At 41.9% G+C, this 19,041-nt stretch overlaps 1 protein-coding gene across 1 annotated transcript in view; it reads right to left on the bottom strand.

Moving 5' to 3' along the window:
- Nucleotides 1-16,076: 16,076 nt before the first annotated feature.
- AADAC (arylacetamide deacetylase) overlaps nt 16,077-19,041 on the bottom strand; it is a 29,555-nt gene continuing 26,590 nt past the window's right edge. Inside the window, exon 5 of the mRNA XM_015419619.1 lies at nt 16,077-17,642. Coding sequence (XP_015275105.1) covers nt 17,034-17,642 — 609 coding nt within the window. The 3' untranslated portion in view covers nt 16,077-17,033. The remainder of the gene's footprint in view (nt 17,643-19,041) is intronic.

Raw genomic sequence — 19,041 nt, 5'->3', positions numbered from 1 at the left:
AGTACAAAGGCATCTGGGTGTTTGAAAAACTCCAGGAAGGGGGGAGATTGCATTGCTTTGGCTCCTCCTCCCATGCTGCTCTTGCTAATCTCTGAGGCTCCTATTAGAAATAGGGGAAGCAGCAGTGCTTGATTTACACCAGGCAGGTATCATTGGGGACCCAAAGTGGTTCAGAATGATCATTCTCCCCTACTCCAGTGTATCATCACCAGGGATCTGTGAAGTAGGTTAGGTGAGAGTGTGTGGCACCCAAAATCACACAGCAAGCTTCCATAGCGGATCAGAGATTTGAACCTGGGTCTCTAAGGCTATTGTACTTTGGTCACATTATGAGAAGACATTACTGGAAGAGACAGTAATGCCAGGGAACATTAAGAACCTAAGAGATGCCAGTGTTGGATCAGGACAATGGCCCATCCAGTCCAACACTCTGTCACACAGTGGCCAAAAATACCAGGAGCCATCAGGAGGTCCAGCAGTGGGGCCAGGACACTAGAAGCCCTCCGACTGCTTCCCCCCCAAGCACCGTGAATATAGAGCATCACTTGCTGCAGAGTTCCTATCTAACATTGAGCAAGGCTATTAATGACAGGACGCCTTGGAGGTCATTAATTCACAGGGTTGCCGTTTTTTCAATCTTTATTTGTGTGCATTGGAAGAGGGGTAGTCTTGCACGGCGAGTATATCCCAAACTCTATATTTTAACTGGAAAAGTGGGGGGGTTGTCTTATACACCCAGTCATCTTATACACCGGAAAATACGGTAGGTTCAAATACTATATTTTTATAGGTAGCCAAGTACCTCTGGATTTATAAGATTTATGACCAGAAGTCCCTATTCTTAATTTTGGGTTGTTTGTGCAAGCCTACTGTCTGGTTTCATAATAAGCATCAATTGATTTCAAGCAATATTTTTTTACTACAGTTTAAAGCAAGGTATTTAAGATTTTCTTTATCAGAAGTCCCTTTATTTATTTCATTTCTCACACCCTTTGTTGTTTATCTAAATGGACCAATTTAAAGAGATTAGTTTGCTATTAAGTCCATTGTGTACAAGCAATGCAAATACTTTTGACATAGGATTAAAATCCAAATTGGCACAGAAACAGTTTTCCTAATTGCTCAAAGTTCTATAATGCTTTATTCCCCCTCCATTTCCAAACTGTTTCCTTAACAGAGTGGCTTCAAATGTATCTGACGTAACAAAGAATTCACTTTAGGCAAGTGGATGAAATCAAAATGGATCCTTGTTTTCCACTGAGCAATATCTGTAAACCTTTCAGGTTTGGCAGTCTGGAAACCTTCCTTTCTTTGTATAGGGTGCTCTGGAAGAAATTCATATCCGAGGAACATACCGGTTAATACTAATTGCTACTACCATGCTTTGAACTGCCAAAAAAAAGCACATACAAATTATTTTGGATGAGATGTTAACAGTAGCCAAGCTCTTTGCTTGTAGTATTTAAAAACAACAGAAGAAATGTATATGTTTATTTTACTTGCATTCTTTATAGTCTGCCCTTCTCACTGAGATTCAAGGTAGATTACGGAGTGTAAATTGATGCAATCAATATGATGGGACATGTAATAAACAGTGTTATAGGATTAGGGGTGCAGAAACCAGAAAGGAAGCAGATATCTGAAACAAAGCATAAGTGTTAACATGATGTTAAGCAATGCAGAAATTACATTGTAGGATCAGGTATACAACGGATGAGGTCAAAAATGCTCTCACTCTCCTGGCATTCTGCATATTGTGCAAAACTGAATTATTTGGGATGGCCTTTTTATAAAGGCAATAGTGCTATATTATAGAGGAATGGTCCAGGAATATCCATGAATAAATGGAAAGGGACTGTGGCTCTGTTTGTTCATAAATGAAATGTTCCTTTTTATTTATCCCCTTTACCAGTAGATGAGTGTTTCCTAACAACCAGGGCTATTTTTGGGCATGAACACAAAGGAACGGAGTTTCGGCTGGCTTCAGAGTTGGCCATGTTCACTACAGCCAAAACCTCTGCATGTGTGGGTACAGAGGGAAGGCCTGGAGAGCAACCCCCCCCCGGCCACTCCAAGGTGGGCGGGCCAGGGGGGCCCCTGGAAGGATTGGGGAGGCATTTAAATGCCTCCCCGTGCCTTCCCTGGCCTGTCCAAGGGCTGGGTTGCCTGGGCTCCCTGCAGCCGCGGGGCACCCGGGCAAGTCAAGGGAAGGCAGTTTAAACTGCCTTCCCTTCCCTCCAAGGGCTGGCTTGCCTGGGCTCCCCGCAGCTGCAGGGCAGCTGGGCAAGCCAAGGGAAGGCATGGGGATGTGGCCTAATATGCTAATGAGCTGCACTGTCAGGGGTGTGGCTTAATATGCGAATGAGTTCCTGCTGGGCTTTTTCTACAAAAAAAGCCCTGCTAACAACAATGCAAGTATATTTTCACAATGATTTTTAGAACAACAGATCGACATTTGTCTTGCAGGTGTAGGGTAACCCACAGGGATAATTTTATGCTTTCTGGGTAATGGTGATGCTTCTGATATTCATTCATTCCTATAAGCTGTAGCAGGCATTGCATTAAGGAATCCTTCTATGTTTGTACTCCCTCTGTTGATGTTGCAAATAAACTGGAGGAGAGAAGGAATCAATGCTACACATGACCTCCCTACTTAAGGATGGTCCCCCCCCAAAAAAACCCCTATTTTAAAAAAGCTTTGTCCATAACATTTCAGCCCTATTCCCTGATGACTGAGAGTATGATTTATAAAGTTCAAGGTGGTTAGAAGAAGGAGGAGAAAATCAATAAGGATCACAAGATATGAAACAGATGTCAAAGTGTTCCCATCATCAGGAGTCGAACAGATTTTGCACAGAAGGGAATTATGCCAAGAGGTCTCTTGTGCATGGTATTTCTATCAATCGATGTTGGTTCAGCGGTTTTATTTCATTTTTATTCCTTTTTTTTTGCTTTATGCCTTTCTCCCCTACTGGGGATCCAAAGTGGCTTACATTATTTTCCTCACCTCCTTATAGCAACCCTCGGAGGCGTTAGGCTGAGAGTGTGTGCTGGCTCACAGTCATCCAGCAATCCTCCATGACAAGTGTGGGAATTCGAACCTGGATCTCCCAGATCCTAGTCTGACACTCAAACCACTACATCTCACAGGCTGAGACCGGCTTTCTTGATTTAATAAGCAGCAGTGACCCTCTCCAATTCCCCCTTTCCCCTTCATATAGCTCTCATCTTTTTGACACAGGGCATTTAGGTTATTTCTGATGCTTTGTGTTTAACTAGTATGCAATTTTCCCCCACCTTCCATATGCTTTCCTTTACTTGGTTACTTTAATTATCTCGGCTGTTCTGTATTTATGAGCCATTGACTGAAGTGCACACAGGGAACAATCTCTGCACACTTCATCCCAATTGAACAGAAAACAAAAGCATTGCCATCAGCGGTACTTTGTATTGATATGAAACCAATGTGGCACAAAAAGAAATATGACAACAAAAATTAACTTGTACAACAACAAATATAATGGATAAAACTTTTGAAACAAGAGTAGGAAAAAAACTTCATGTCTCTATTCCATGCTCCAGTGGTTGATGCATACAACAAGGCAACATTTTATAAGTCATGCTCTTGCAGCATACTAGTGTGGCCTGTCTCATATTTTGGGACTCATTGTTCTCAGTTGGTACCATCACACACTGCCTTAACTTGTACACAGAATTTGTTTTACTTGCAGTGAACTTGCAAAGTACCTCTCTAGTTATGGAAAGTTACAATTCCTTTTCCTTGTGTACTTCTTTGGAGGAGGGAGGTCATCAGAACTGCAAACTGTTTCTGGAAGCTATTTTTTAAAACTTTGTTAGAGTGAACAATAAAAAGTTTAAATGTCTGTCAAGACACCTGACAGCATAACATATTACAACAGAGAGAGACAACGTACTTTGCAATTGTGTGATCCTCCCTAAAACAAGGTATGATAATACAAACTGCCTTGCTGGTCCATATAATACAGCATTCTGTTTCAAGCTGTGCCAACTAAATGCCTTTGGAAAAGTCACTATCAAGAAAGGGTAGAGGAAGACATTCAAAGATATACTGCCTCTAAGGATGGAGGTTCCACTGTTGGCTAACACATCTAATATTCACTAAGAAATCTTTCCTCTGAATCTTTAAGAGCTGCCTCCCCTAAATATATTTTATATAAGTTCTGTTTTATTCTTATAAATGTGTTTTTGATTTGGTTGTAAGTCATCCTGCAAAGCATGGTTAAAACGCACCAACCCAAGAATTAACCAGCCTGTTGGGAGCCCAGACTACAGTAGTAATGACCGTTGGAAGCTGCGAGTAAATACTTACTAATATCTATCAATATTTATTGAGATTCATGTTTACTGGCACTTTATGGTTTTATATGTTGAATTTTATTTAATGAAATATTGTGTTTTAACTATCTTGCTGTTTTATATATGTGTGTGTGTGTGTGTATATATACATATATACACACACACACACCTTCTGTAAGCTGCCCTGAGCCTACTTTGGCGGGGAGGACGGGATACAAATTAAATAAATAAATAAATAATATAGCAATTAAACAAACTATAAATAGGAGTACTTTTAGCTCAGTTCTAGTAGTCACTGAAAATTCCCCTCGTTTCACAGCTGTTCATCTTCACTTTGGGAAATGCATAAACATTACCTTGAGAGCTTCCTCTATAAGTTATCAGCAGCATTACAGAAAGGTGAAACTGCTTTCTTATCAGAAATGGATTGCTCTTGTAGACTGTGACTAAAGATCACAGTATTAGTGTGTTGTCCTTAAGATAGATGGACAATATATCACAAGGCTGGTGGCTCAAATGCCTTACATCTACAATACATACCAATTGAAAAACATACTACACATCTGGCACTGCTTAATTCAAAGTCAGAACCCAGGAGGCATTGACAAAAAGCAAAGAATTTTTTAAAAAGGAGTCAAGCAAAACTTTTCCAGTTTAGCCTGGATTCTCATTCTTGTTTTAGACACAGTGAAGTCACCCAGAATTGACCTTTACCTAGAAGTTAAACTTATGTACATTTGTTCCAAAAGCACCCCCTTGTGGTGAAATACAGAATTTGCATTATGCAGGACCTGATCTAAAAAAAAAATTCCCAGCATTATGTCAATAGCACTTTCTCATACACGTTTCCACATGGCTCAGAACCACACTGATAAGAGTTTTTAAGAACATTCACAAGCCAGTAATTTACGACATGGATGGAACCCATAGCAACACAGTTTGGGAACACTTTATAGCTGACCCCGAGTGGTGGAAAACTGAATGCAAGAAAGGGCTTTGTTTGCACTCAGTATCTTGGTTAAGTCAGTACCATAATTAAATCTCAACACTTACCTTGTGGGAATTACATAAGGAAAAATGATCACTCTACAGATACACACACACACACTGAATTAAAATTCATCTGAAAGTCATGACGAAAACCAGACAAGACAAATCATTCCTTTTTTTAAAAAACAACTCTACAGTTCATGGAACTCCCCCCCCCCCAGACATCTTATCCAACTACATGATAAACTAGGAATAAGGCCCATTGTGGAAATAAATACAACGAGCTCTAGAAAAAGGCTCTGGGAGAGAGCCCCGGCCTTGGGCACTCAGCATCAATTTCCTGTGGTGACCTCAACAGGGTATAATGGCACAGAGTCCACCATTTTCTCCAGAGGAACTGATCTCTGCTACCTGAAGAGCAGTTGTATTCTGAGTGATCTCCAGCCCCCACCTGGAGACTGGCAGCAATGGTTTCCCAGGAGGAAATGGCTGGTTTGGAGGGTGAAGTCTATGGCATTGTACCTGTCTGAGGTCCCACCCCTCCTCAAACCTCACCCTCTTCAGGCTCCATTCCTCAAATCTCCAGGAATTTCCCACCTGGAGGTGGCAACCGTATCTCCTTCCCAGCCAAGCATCAACCTACCTTTATTTTCCCCTCACTCTTCAGCTTTCCATCTCCCCCACACACCTGCAGCCTCTACCATGCTCTGAAGCCCTGACTGCCACATCACATTGGCTGTCATAGAGGAGCCATCTCAGCAGAGTATAAGGACAGAGTCCACTGTTTTCTCCAGGAGAACTGATCTCTGCCATCTGGAGAGCAGTTGTAATTCTGAGTGATCTCTAGCCCTCACCTGGAGATTGGCAACAATGATTCCCCAGGAGGAAAAGTAGTCTTTCTCTGCAATGGGGACCAAAGCAGCTTACATCATTCTCCTCTCCCCCTTTTGACTTGCACAACAACCCTGTGAGGTAGGTTAGCTGAAAGTCTGTGAGTGGTCGAAAATCACCCAGTCAGCTTCCACAGCAAGAACCTGGGTCTAGCAGACCCTGCTCTGAAGCACTGACTGCTACACATAGGGTAGCCAACCTCCAGGTGGAGCCTGAAGATCTCCAGGTATCACAACTGAACTCCAGACCACAGATCTCTCTCTCCTCCTGGAGAAAATTAACTGCCTTGGACCGTGGCCTCTATAGCATTCTGTTCAGCTAAGGCCTCTCCCCTCCCCAGACTCTGGCTTCCTTAGACTGGCTTCCTTAGACACAGAATCTCCCTACCTGGAGCTGAAAACCCTAGTCAGGACTGGCTCCGATGAGTTTTCTCCCAAAGGCCAAAATAGGTGTGGAAAGGGCCTTTTACTGACAGAATCAAGCTTGGTTGCCTAGTAACAGGCACTGAGGGGAAAGTAGGGTTCCCAGCTCTGAGTAGGGAAATACCTGGAGATTTGGGGGGTGGATCCTGTGCCTACCAACAGCCACTGAGGAAAAAGTTAGTCCCAAAGAGGAGCCAAGCAGGCAAAGTGTCTTCCTCATGAGAGAAAGTGTATTTTGACAGGGAACAATGGCTGAAGTAGGCAGAGAAGAGGAGCAGACCCAGCACCCAGCCAATGGCATGCAAGTACTCTTGAGTGGTGGCTGATGGGCCAATGGCTGATGGAGCGCACTGTGGGTGGGACTCAGACAACACAGCCAGTGGATAGGGACAGCTTCTGAGTGACACATCATGGAGCCAACTGATTTAGGAAATCCACTATTTAATTATATATAAGGAAAGATACATGGGAACCTTGAGTAATGACTCCAACCTTGACCATACATAAGAAAAGGTGACAGGCAATGAACTATGCCATGCTTATCTAGACAAAAACTGGTAAATAGTTTATCTATATTCCCCTTCACATATACATTCACATCCTTCTTATATTCTATGAAATTCAGCTTAACTGTATGGAAGTGTAGCACCCCCTGGGGCCGGGGAACATTGTACTCAGAGTCCATGAGGGGGTTCTTGATACCACAAGCCCAGTCACTTTTACTTGTCATAACAAACCCCCTGAAGGTGTGGTTCAATTAACCAACCTCAGAGTTACATCATATTGCACCAGAGAAGAGCACTCCCACCCGCCTCTTACTTCAGCTTTCTTCTTCTGCTAGCCTCTTTCCATTTCCCCCTTCCTCCCTTTTTATATCCCCTGCTTCCCACCTGGTCCTTGAATTAAGCCTTGCCTTTTTCTCCTGTTGCGTTCTTACATAGACCGTGCATGCGGTCGGGTCCTCACACAGCCATGCAAACGGCTTAAGCTTCACTCTACAAGACAATAGCCAGCACAGATCCTAGAATGCACCCAATCGGGTGGTCAGGATCCTAGAGTGACCTATAGAAGGCATGTGCACTGTAAATAATCCTATCATGGGTGTGGGTGTGTGTTTGGGTGTGGTTCACTATGGGAATATAAGCAGGCCTCCGGTCTTGTTTTCCTTGTCTTGTTTTCTCGAGCTGAAATAAACTATGAGCTGTTTCACTTTTCAACACGTCTGGACTCAATACATTATATCTCCTCTCTTCCCGAAATACAGCAGGTAAAATCCTACCGGTATTTAGGAGTGCTATTTTGTTACAATCTAAGCTGGTGCTCACATAGAGAACACTCCCTGATTATGGCTAAGAATAAGGTACCATCAAGTTTCCAGCCCCATTGCCAGAGCGTCGCCCGGCGTCGCTTCCTGGCGACGGCATGGTGCGGCGCGTCTGTTGTCCCCGCAGGAATGATCCTGCAAGGACATCTGTGTCCCCCGCTGAATCACGGTAAGTACTTGGGAAGCCTGCTCTAACCCCTACACTACATAGTAGCTGACATTGAACAGTAGCAAGCAGTCAGACCTAGTTATGCAAGTTGCCTGAAGTTGCTGCCTTTAAACACCAAAGCAGCCCTGGAAAAGGCCTGCCCTCTTTCCCTGGTTTTTTTCTAACAGAAACCAAGGCTTGAAGTCTGGCAATACTGTTGTGCTTGCCTAGCAACAGCCACTGAGGTCATTTGTTTCTTAAAGCTGCAGGTGCTGCTTCTATCATTTTATGGGTCAACCCCCCCCCTTTTGCAGATTTTTCTACAAACTTGGGGTTTTTCTCAAGTTTGCAGGAAAATCTGTCTATCCATGACCCCAATAAAACTCCATCTGTGGATAAGGAGATTGCAGCCATGGATAGATGGAGCCATTTCCAGCATTGTATAAGTTGAATGCATGTATATAAGTTGCGTATGTTGTATGAGAGAACATGATATAATAATAATAATAATAATAATAATAATAATAATAATAATAATAATAGTAGTAGTAGTAGTAGTAGTAGTAGTAGTAATAAAAATATAAGCCTTCTTATCTAAGCAGCTGTAAACTAGTCACTTTCATGGTTTGCATTCTTGGTGTAGAGATGCTGCTTTTATCATAGTATTTACTCTATGCTGCCAAGCCCTATGGCAATGCCTCAGATAGTCTCCACTATGTCCTCTGTGTGAAATGAGCAGATTTCCTGTGAAATATACAACAAAGGCATAATATAAGTTATTTTGGTACAATTCCTGGTGGAAACAAGATCACTTCTGTTGATGAAACAATATCTTTAATCTAGATATTTTCATCTATAGGATTAGATATTTTTCAAAATAAGTTTTATTGTTTAACTTGTTTTCCTCACACTCTGTATGAATATTTTAAGACCACTGTAGTGCAAGAGTTTGAAAAAGTGCACACTAGATTTCTTTGGTGATGGGAAGGGGCTTTCGTATGTTGCTGATCCAAGCCATATGTCTAATCCACTTCTACAGTGATGTGGTCCAGGGGCTTATTCTCTGACTCCCTGACTGTTTATCCTTATATCTCTACAAGTAAAATGCTAGAGGCTTATTTTTCAAAAAATATGAAAGCTGAAAGTTCAGGAAAGGGGCCTGGAATATCCCAAGAAAGCCAAGTTCCCACAGAGCCCCCCACCCTGACAAACCCTTATGACATAAATTCCTTTTTATTATTTTCAGATCCCTCCTTTCCTTTGTTCTCTGTGAAGTTATCAGACATTCTCCAATTTCTCAATAAGGCAGAAAAAAATAACCTTCCAATACTATTTTGAGACCAGTTTGCTAAAGAACAAAGAACATGAATGTGTAGTCTGCATGAAACTGATTTAAAAATTTAAAAGCAAAACCTGACTTTTGCTTTCTCTTAATTTAATATTACTGTTTTTGTTGCCTATAGTTAGAATGGCTTTAGATTAGGGTTACCAGCTCTGGACTGGAAAATTCCTGGAGATTTGGAGGGTAGAGGCCAGGGTTAGGCAGGGGAGGAAGCTTGGGGGGGGTCTAATGCCATACAGTCCACCATACAAAACAGCCATTTTTTCCCCAGAGGAACTCATATGTATAGCCTGGAGATGTTCTGGGAGATCACCGAGCCACACTAGGAGGTGGCAACTCTACTTTAGATATAAATCTGATATCAAAATCCAACACCCTAAAATATGCAAAATTCCTGATGCTCAAGTGTAGAACAGGCCAAGATGAAAAAGGATATTGGAGATCCTCTTTTGGCATCACCCTAACAAGGCTCATGCTGTAACACAAGCAGACTGTTCTTTTCATGTTAAGGAAACAGCAGAGGCGAAATAATTAAATGGAAGTAAGCATGTATCATTTATGAAAGGGAGTATATGGGATGGACAGTAAAAGATAAGAAATGAGGGTTGTATTAAAGGCTGGGCCTGAGGTGGTTGACCATACAGGAACTTAGGGTTGCCAGCTGTGAATTGGGAAATACCTGGAGATTTTGGGGGGTGGAGCCTGAGGGAGGTGGGGTTTGGGCCATAATACCATAGAGTCCAACTTCCAAAGTCGTCATTTTCTCCTGGTGACCTGATCTCTGTCACCTGGAGATCAGTTGTATCATCCACCACTTGGAGGTTGGCAGCCTTAGGTGCAAGCCTTTGAAAATGCCTTCTAGAGAGAGCATAAGAGATATATGGAAGAAGAAGAAGAAGAAGCCGGTTCTCCCAGATTAGAGTCCACGCACTTAACCACTGAACCAAACTGGCTCTCTGTATGAGATGTTGCATAGTGACAGGGAAGTAAGACTTTGCTGGTACCATTTTGGGAAGGGATGTGGAAAGGAGGCCTGTGAGGGAGATAACAGATTTTTCTGAGAGAGATGAAGCAGTGTCAGAAGAGCTGGTGCTTTCCAAACTAGGTAAGAGTATAGATGTCTTGAAGCACAGGTGAGCTGGGTGAAAGTTTGAGAAACTGCCCTGTAGAAAGTTGACACATTCTAGTGTGTGTCCTTCTCCCCCCTCCCTCCAAAATCTTCTGAAACTTCAGTTGCTGAAAGGAAACTTTAGTCAGTAGATGTCCTAAAGAAGAGAGACCTATATATATCCCACATGCACAGCAACTCTGGTGTGCCATTTTCTACTTGGCCCTACAAGAAGAGAGCTTCTGGACTCTTCTTAGAGTTGTTCCCAGAGTTAGGAGTAGGACCTCAGAGACCCAAGAGATTCACAGCTTATGTCCTGACCTGGATAACCTGGGAAACCCTGATCTCATCTGATCTTGGGAGCTAAGTATTTGAATGCGAGACCTCCAAGGAATACCAGGGCTGGGATGCAGAGGCAGGCAATAGCAAGCCACCTCTCTGAACAGTTAAGCCCCACTAGGGGTCACCAGAAGTCACTCATGACTTCCAAGCATGCACGGACACACACACGCACACACAAATACACCCCCCAAAAAAGAGATTCACAGCTGGGAATATTGGGTTGACCTTTGATTCTGTATAAAGGTGTTTTATCTATAATAGGCTATTGTGTATCTTTCCATAGTCTAACAGTTAGCCTAATAGAGTCAGGTTGGCAGCCATGTTGGTCTGAAGCAGCAGAACAAAGGTTGAGTCCAGTGGCACCTTGAAGACCAACAAAGTTTTCTTGTGGGTATAAGCCAGAATAAAACTTCATTGGTCTTAAAGGTGCCACTGGACTCAACCTTTGTTCAGTGGATCTAATATTTATTATTTAATGCATTTTTATCATGACTTTCCTTCCAGGAAGCTTAAGGCGACATACACGAATCTTCCCTCTTCCATTTTATATTCACAGCAACCTGTGAGGTTGCTTAGGCTGAGAGAGAATGAGTGGGCCACGGTCACCTGGTAATTTTCACAGAAAATGGGAATTCAAACGGAGGACTTCATATCCAACTTTCTAAATACACTAAGTAAACAAACCTCCTCTGAGGATATACAGTAACTTCAAAAAGCTGTTGCTATATTGGGACACAGAACTGCAAGTACAAACATGCAATTTGTGCTCCCGAAAAGGAAAATCGTCAGTCCCTAATCCAAAGGGAAACTTGTGTACAGGACATGTGCGAACCGTTTGTGCATCTGAAGCTTGCAGATAGTTTTGGCTTTGCAGCTTCCTGTCACAGATGCCTGCTTTAGTACTCTTTATCTCTTTTATAGTGATTCTTCATCATGCTATTTAGGCATTTGCCCAATGACTGTTTTATATATCCTGAAGAGTATTTGGCAGTTCCGTAGTCATAAGATATAAGAGGATTTACTGTTTTATACAGCAAGTGCCACATTTTTTGTTTTTTTCTTCTTTGCACTGAAGACTGGAATATTGTATTCCTAATTTATTTTAAACTTCGAGTTCCCTGGACCGAAAACAGAAAGGCATTTCTGTGGCGAGCTCTAAACCCAGCCATAACATTTAGAAGCACTTTTCACATGATATCCTTTGTACATGATTTCAATTACTGTAGAATCCTGTGATTTTGTTTCTTGAAAGAATGGGTGCTCTTCTTTTTGTTGAAGTATAAATGTACTAAAGTTGACCTATAAAACTCTAAGTGGTTTGGCCATACATCCTTTAGGCACCACTGCCTTCTTTGTCTTGTGTCCAATCACAGGCTCTGCAGTCAACAGAAAGGGCCTTCATGGTACTTGTAACTCTGCATGCAAGATGATCTGGGAGGGAAGGGGTTAAGAAAATCCCCTCTTATTCCTGTACACTTGGCAGTCGGTCCCATCCTCTTTGGCCATTGTTTGCCTTCTGTTTCATCTTATATAGGACCTCTCTTCTTCTCTCTCTTACCTGGGCTTGGAGCTGTAGCTTTGTGAAGTTAATCTGTTCACAATACGTTTAATGTATGTACATGAATATGGCATGTAAGATGTGCTTCTATTTTTGCAAGTTTTTTTCTCTTGTTACCATTGGAGTCAGATCATCTCTGTAATTTGTTTGAATAGCATTTTTTTCCTTAACTGGGAAACATGGAGAATCTGGGATAGTGCATAAAGCTTTTGTGCTTCCAAGGAAATGATTTTTTTTTCTTGCATTTAACCCAATAATACTATCCTAAAAGTATCCTAAAAGAGTCAGACTCGACTGTGCAACTGAACAACAAAAGTATGCCACCTGCTAGCATGCCATTGTCCACTAGATGGCAAAAAATAACACACAACTCTAACATCATGCTGAACACACCCCATCTGGCTGTCTGAAAAGATCAAATGTCTACAAAAGCTAGAACAGGAATAACTTGTTCATAATTACATAGCATAAGTTCATATTATCCATGGCTGAAGCAGATACGTGTTGATTTTTCATGCTCAGCCAAACCATTGTGCAACTAAACAAACAAAATCTGTGTCCTTTCTTTCCCTCTCAGCAATGGGATCTGTGGTCAGCAAATCACATTTTAATTCTATCTGTGATGGACAGGTATCTTTTTAACTGCTATTTTTGGTTTTAAATAATTCAAAACTAAAGAATATTCCACACAGCCCTGATAAAAAGCATAATTCAACGGTGATGTGGAAAAGTCACAGTCATGATCGATTGAAATGGAAAAAATTACTCATCTTTGGGAAAGTGCTAATTATGGCACTTCAGAATGACAAGTAGTAATGCAAGAAATCTGAAATAGTTAATAAAATTAATATTTAATACATATGGGCAGGAGCTGATGCTGATGGCACCTGCAGTCAAAAAGTGAAGCATCATTATTTGCAATATGCTTGCTGAGATTATGCTTAATACTAATTGATGGTGAACAGAATCTGAAGTTTCTCTTACTACCCTTGGTCGATCACATCTGATTTTATGTATTTGCTTTTTTGTCACTGGTAGAGTGCTGTGCAGGTTTCAAGGTCATCATGGCTGCTTTGAAGAATTTAGGTTGTTTCTGATAAAAAAAATAATCATATTTAATTTGTTCACCTTGTGAGAATTACAAAAAGGATTTTGGTAAATTGGTTGGGGGGTTACTTTCACAGTTCCTCTCTTAAGCAACAGTAATATCAGCAGTAACTTCAGCAATCACACACATCACTTTTAAAACAATTAAACTTTATTTAAGCTTGATAATCATATATCAACATAGAACAAAATCTTTTCTAACAGATGACACCTTTCAACCCACTTTATGCCTGTTCCCACTTAATGCACTCTTTAACATGCACATTCTCCCATTTTAAATTTCCAGTGTACCTGTTATCCCATTTCCTCCTCCAGACCATAAAAGCAAGTGTCTTCAACATGGTTCCCACAGGCACCATGGTGCTTGCTGACCCCCTTTCTGGCACCGGCCAAGTGCTTCACATCCCCAATTCATGCAAGATTCACCACACAGATTTTAAGAAGTACCTCCCCAAGTTCTGAAATAGTAAGTTTTTAACAATCCAAACAAGCCGAAATCTCCTTGAATTTCAGCTCAGCTCACAAATGCATCTGGTCATTCTGAGCTGCTACTTTTCCGTCTTTTTGTCATTATTAGGAAATTTCCAGGCTCAGATCAATGGGAATTGTAGTTTGCTGAGCATTCTGGGCCCTTATTAAAACCCTAGAAGCACTAGCAAACTATGTTTCCTAAGGATTTGGGGGGTGGGGGGTGGGAATCTTCTGCTTTGAGTCCTTATGATATAGCCTCCTTTTACATTTCTCCATCACAGCTACTGGAACATACGGGACTGAAGGACCACACAGTGGGGCTAGAACTCAGAAGCCTCCTCATCAGGAACAGTAAATAGTTTCATCCTCTCAGTGTAGTGTAATGTAGTGGTTAGGGTGTCAGCCTAGGATCTGGGAGACCCAAGTCTGAACCCACTCTGCCACAAAAACGTGCTGGGTGACCTTGGGCCAGTCACATGATCTCAGTCTAACCCACCTCATAGGGCTATTATGAGGATAAAATTGAAAAGTGGAAAATGTCAGCAAGCTACCAATTGTTTTTATTTCTACTTAAGCTTTCATGCGCATTCCTTTCCTTGCGCTTAATTGCTTTGCCACAGCAACACGTATCTTTCAAGGCCACAGGAGGAGAGCTGCTGTAGAGGTTGCTTGGGTTATCCCTCGGATGAGTCGTGGGAAGTTTTACCTGTTATGCTTATTAGTATCGTTAGTTCTCAGGCCTAATGCCACACGCGGGAACTCCCACAATTGGGTCTTGCTGATTTGAATTTACTATATCCTGACATGCTCTATGGCTCCAAGTCATTCCTAACAGTGTTCCTGTCAATGCACCTTTGGCTTCAATAAAAGTAAAACCTTTCTACAAGCATGTACTTCGTTGTTGCTGTGGGGACCTGACATGTAAACTGCTTCAGGTTCCCGTTGGGGAGAAAGGTGGGGTGTAAATTAAGTAAGTAAATAAACAATAAATTCTTACAGTGCCATCCTAAGAACACTTTCCTGGGAATAAGCCTCATTGAATAAGATTGTGTAAAATTCTGACTAGTTTAGGAATGCTCTCTCTCCTAAGCAAAGTCATACCCTTTTAAGTCAAATGATGTCAATGGGTTTAGAAAGATGTCACTGTGCTTACGATGGCACAGTTAATAGGATGGCACTGTTAATGTTTGAGTCTTTGCAGTTTTCACAGATCTGAGGTTAAGCCCAAGCTTTCTTTTTTTTTTTTTAAATAATTCTCTCAAGTTACTGTTCTCAAACTGTGGATCATTCCTTCCTGGCAAGTCGGTTATGAGCCCAGGAGGGAGAAGGAACACGGTGAGCTCAAAGAACACAATCTGGGAGAGTTCTATGGCAAATTTGAGCTTGCTTCTGCATGATCTGCAAAACAGCCTTGAAATGCAGCCAGCTGCTCAGTCATGCTCCCTATTATTAACAGTAAACATGAAAAACTAAAAGATAAACTTGTTCAGTATCATTCTGCTATTAGATTCCTGCACTTTATGTTGTGCAGGGGGAAAGCTGCAAGTTGGTCCCTAAAGTTACAAAAAACAACCTGAAGGAAACTGAAGCTTTCCTGTCTTTATTCTGCAGTACAGCCAAGTATAATTACTGTAATAGCTGAAGAGGTACAACATTGTTCATACCATCAAAAAACAGTTAGTCATTGAAGCCCTGACTTGGCCCAGGCAAGACTAATCTCATCAGATCTTGGAAGCTAAGCAGGGCTGACCCTGGCAAGTATTTGGATGGGAGACCTCCAAAGAATACCAGGGCTAGGAGGCAGAGGCAGGCTATCAAGCTACTTCTCTGAACATCTTCCATTGCCCCAGTAGGAGTTGCCAAAGGTAGCTATGACTTCCAGGCATGGGCACACATGTGCACACACACACACAAAAGGAAAAAATAAAACCCAGACTGATTCTGCAAAAGCAGTTGTTGTGCCCTCGATCTCCCATTTCCCCTGGTTGTACTGAAGAGGAAATTGGGGCAAGATGCGGGTCAAAATGCAGCCGTGCAGCAAATAGTGGGAAATTGAGCAGTACAACTGGGGGAAATGGGAGATTCTGCTTTTGCAGAATTGGTCCCAGTTCATTGTTAAGAGGTCAAAATATTTTTAAGAGGCCTCTTAAGAAAGTATTTTGTTGTTGCTGCTGCTGCTGCATGTAAGAATCACAAAAAGGATCAGAGGGGAAGAACTGAAGGATGGACTCTCCTTGATCTACAAGACTTTCAGCAAAATGGTTAGCAGCATAGTCCATGGATAGGGCATCTTGAAAAGATGAACACACTTAAGCCCTTTTCCATTATTATACTTTTCATGCTCTTACCTTGTTTACCAGGAGAGTGTGCTATGTGTGATCCTCTTGATCCACTTGTTCACTGTATTGTGTGAAGAGGACAATGTACATATTTTCCAGCATTGGTCTACAAGAACACGTACCTTTGAAAATCTATGTTTCAGATTGCATGGACTAAAGCCATTACAGAAGCTCTCTCCCCCAGTGCACAAGTTAGGAGCACCAAAAGCATAATGCCTGAAAAGTGCTATACTAAGATCACTTTCATTGCTGGTTATTTGACAAAATAAAGCTGCTGTCTGTTACAGTGAACAGCATTCTGTAAGCCACTATTCAAAATGGCACTTAGTACAGCCACGCTAAATCACATGCCAAGGGGAAAATCTGACCTGTAGCACTATATATCATCAATTTTACACCCAAATAACTGGAAAGTATAATTCCTCTGATTTCAGGGTTGTTGTTGTTGTTTTTTAGAAAAAAGGAAATGAACCATACATTGTTGAAGCGTTTTTTAAAATCTTCCAAACAGAAGGTGCAAAATATTCCATAATTTCCGAACAATTGTGATATCAACATTATTCCTAGAAAAGGTCATTTCTTTTATTGGAAAACAGTATAAAACCTAAATCACCCAAATCAGAGCCAAAAGCCTTCTGTAGATATGGTTTCCTTTACAGGTTCTCATTTAGCCACTCAATGTAATTATTTGCCATCCTCTGTCCCACAGATAAGTTGAATGGGCTCATAATAAATGTCAGAGCCCCATGAACAGCATCCTCCACATGTTTGTGTACCACTGGAACTCCTGCTTCCCTAAGTCGTGAGACATACATAATGCCATCATCTCGCAAGACATCGTGTTGACACGTGATCACATATGTGAGAGGTAAACCCTGCAATTTGGTGTTGTCAGCCAACAGTGGTGCTGCTCTGGGATCCAGAAGCCCTGGGTATTTCTTTCCAACCTTGGAACTTCCATGTGATGGGGAGGTGTAAATGTGGCCCTTTTTAAATTCTTCAGGAAGCCAGTTACTCCAGTTTACAAACTTAAACAAACCACTCCACTCTACAGGAACATGTTGGTTGGTCTCCATTGCTGCCTTTAGAGATGTGTCATTTGTAAAATATTCGCTCCAGAATCTCACCATTAAAGACTTAGGCAAGATTGGCTTGTTTTCATTATCTCTGTAGGATGGCAGATCCATATCAAGGGTCTGAAGGGCAGGGTAAATTAACACTTGTATCTTAAGTTTAACTTTGACTTCAGGGTCATGAAGAAGCTGTAAAATTATAGAAAATGCAGTGAATAAAGACACAGATGTGAAAGCTAGCCCAAATACATGTTTTAATATATTGCAATAAAAATAAAAAATGAAATCAGAAGACTGCATACTGCTTTTATTTTTAAAAAAGAAAGAAACAAAATGCTGATCACATCCAGTGTTTACGCTATTTTACATTGTCTATAAAATCAATTTTACAAAGATTGTAAAATAATATAATTTTACAATTTTAATAGTTTGGTATTAAAAATGTGTTCATGCACTAGGGAGTATCCCTCGATTCACAAAAAAAAAAAGCTGAAAACTTTAAAAGCCCCCCCCCCCAATAAGCACAGGTATCACAGGAAAGAAAAGAAGAAAACTTGTGGGCGACACTTGGGGTTCCCATTGCAGCCAAAAATGGTTTGCAACCCTCAAGAGGAGGTGGAGGAGGAGCTAGAGCACAGAACAGGAAAGTGGAATAGGGAGGAGATGTGAGGGGGAGACTGTGATGGAATCTGGGAAGGAAAGCTGTCGGTGACGGGGTAAAGGGAAAGCAGGAGTAGTGGGAGAAGTGGGAACTGGAGAAAGAGCCCTTGGATTGGTAGGGGGAAGGGAGGGAAAAGGAGAGTGTTGGTGGGTGGGGGAGGTCAATAGCAGGGACGCCTAGGTGGCAACAAAGATCAAACAGGTGGAACAAAACGGAAAGCAGGGAAACAGAACAAAATGCAGGGAAACAGAAGCCATCACAGGGTGAGTAAACAGTCTTCAGCAAAATAAATGACATTTTGGCAAGTTTCCTCTTTGCCATTTGCAAGCATTCTGTATCAAGCTCATAGTAACCGCCACACCTAACTTGTGCCTGGTCCCAGCACTGCCATGAGATGTAGTAATGATTCTCTTTGAACACGCACAGAGTGCCTCTCTCTCATCCTTAGGTAAGGGCAACTAGTCTCTTAATACAACTGAAATGGGGGTTGGGGTGGTTCTAGGCCAAACTACACTCATGGCATTCCCACAGCTCCTTTCCTACTCACACAAAAATCCCCTCCATTTCCCCCTCACTCTCTTCCAGCATGTCTTCATCACCAGTAGTTGCCTCTCATCCATGTCCTTCTTTAGCTAGCAAGCAGATTACCATGCTCTGGTAATAAAGGTAATAATTAGTTCCGCCTTTACTGCTGCAGGCATCTGGCAATCCCTTCTCCGGAAAGAGGCTGCTCCAGTGAAAGTTTCTGAAGTCAAAGCCTGGTCCAGGTGGGAGAACTCAAAGCTGAAGGGGTAAACTGATCTGCCAGTAGTGTTTTGCCTGCCTGATTCTTTAGCCTCCCAGAGCAACCCCAGCCCTTTGGTCCCCCTTCTCCTGGGAGCAATGTTTATCCTCCACCCATCTCCATCCCTTTACACACTGGACAGA

The sequence above is a fragment of the Gekko japonicus genome, unplaced genomic scaffold (assembly GCF_001447785.1).
Source record: "Gekko japonicus isolate JY-2015 unplaced genomic scaffold, Gekko_japonicus_V1.1 scaffold1161, whole genome shotgun sequence".
NCBI lineage: Eukaryota > Metazoa > Chordata > Lepidosauria > Squamata > Gekkonidae > Gekko > Gekko japonicus.
This window is presented reverse-complemented; position numbering and strand designations above follow the sequence as displayed.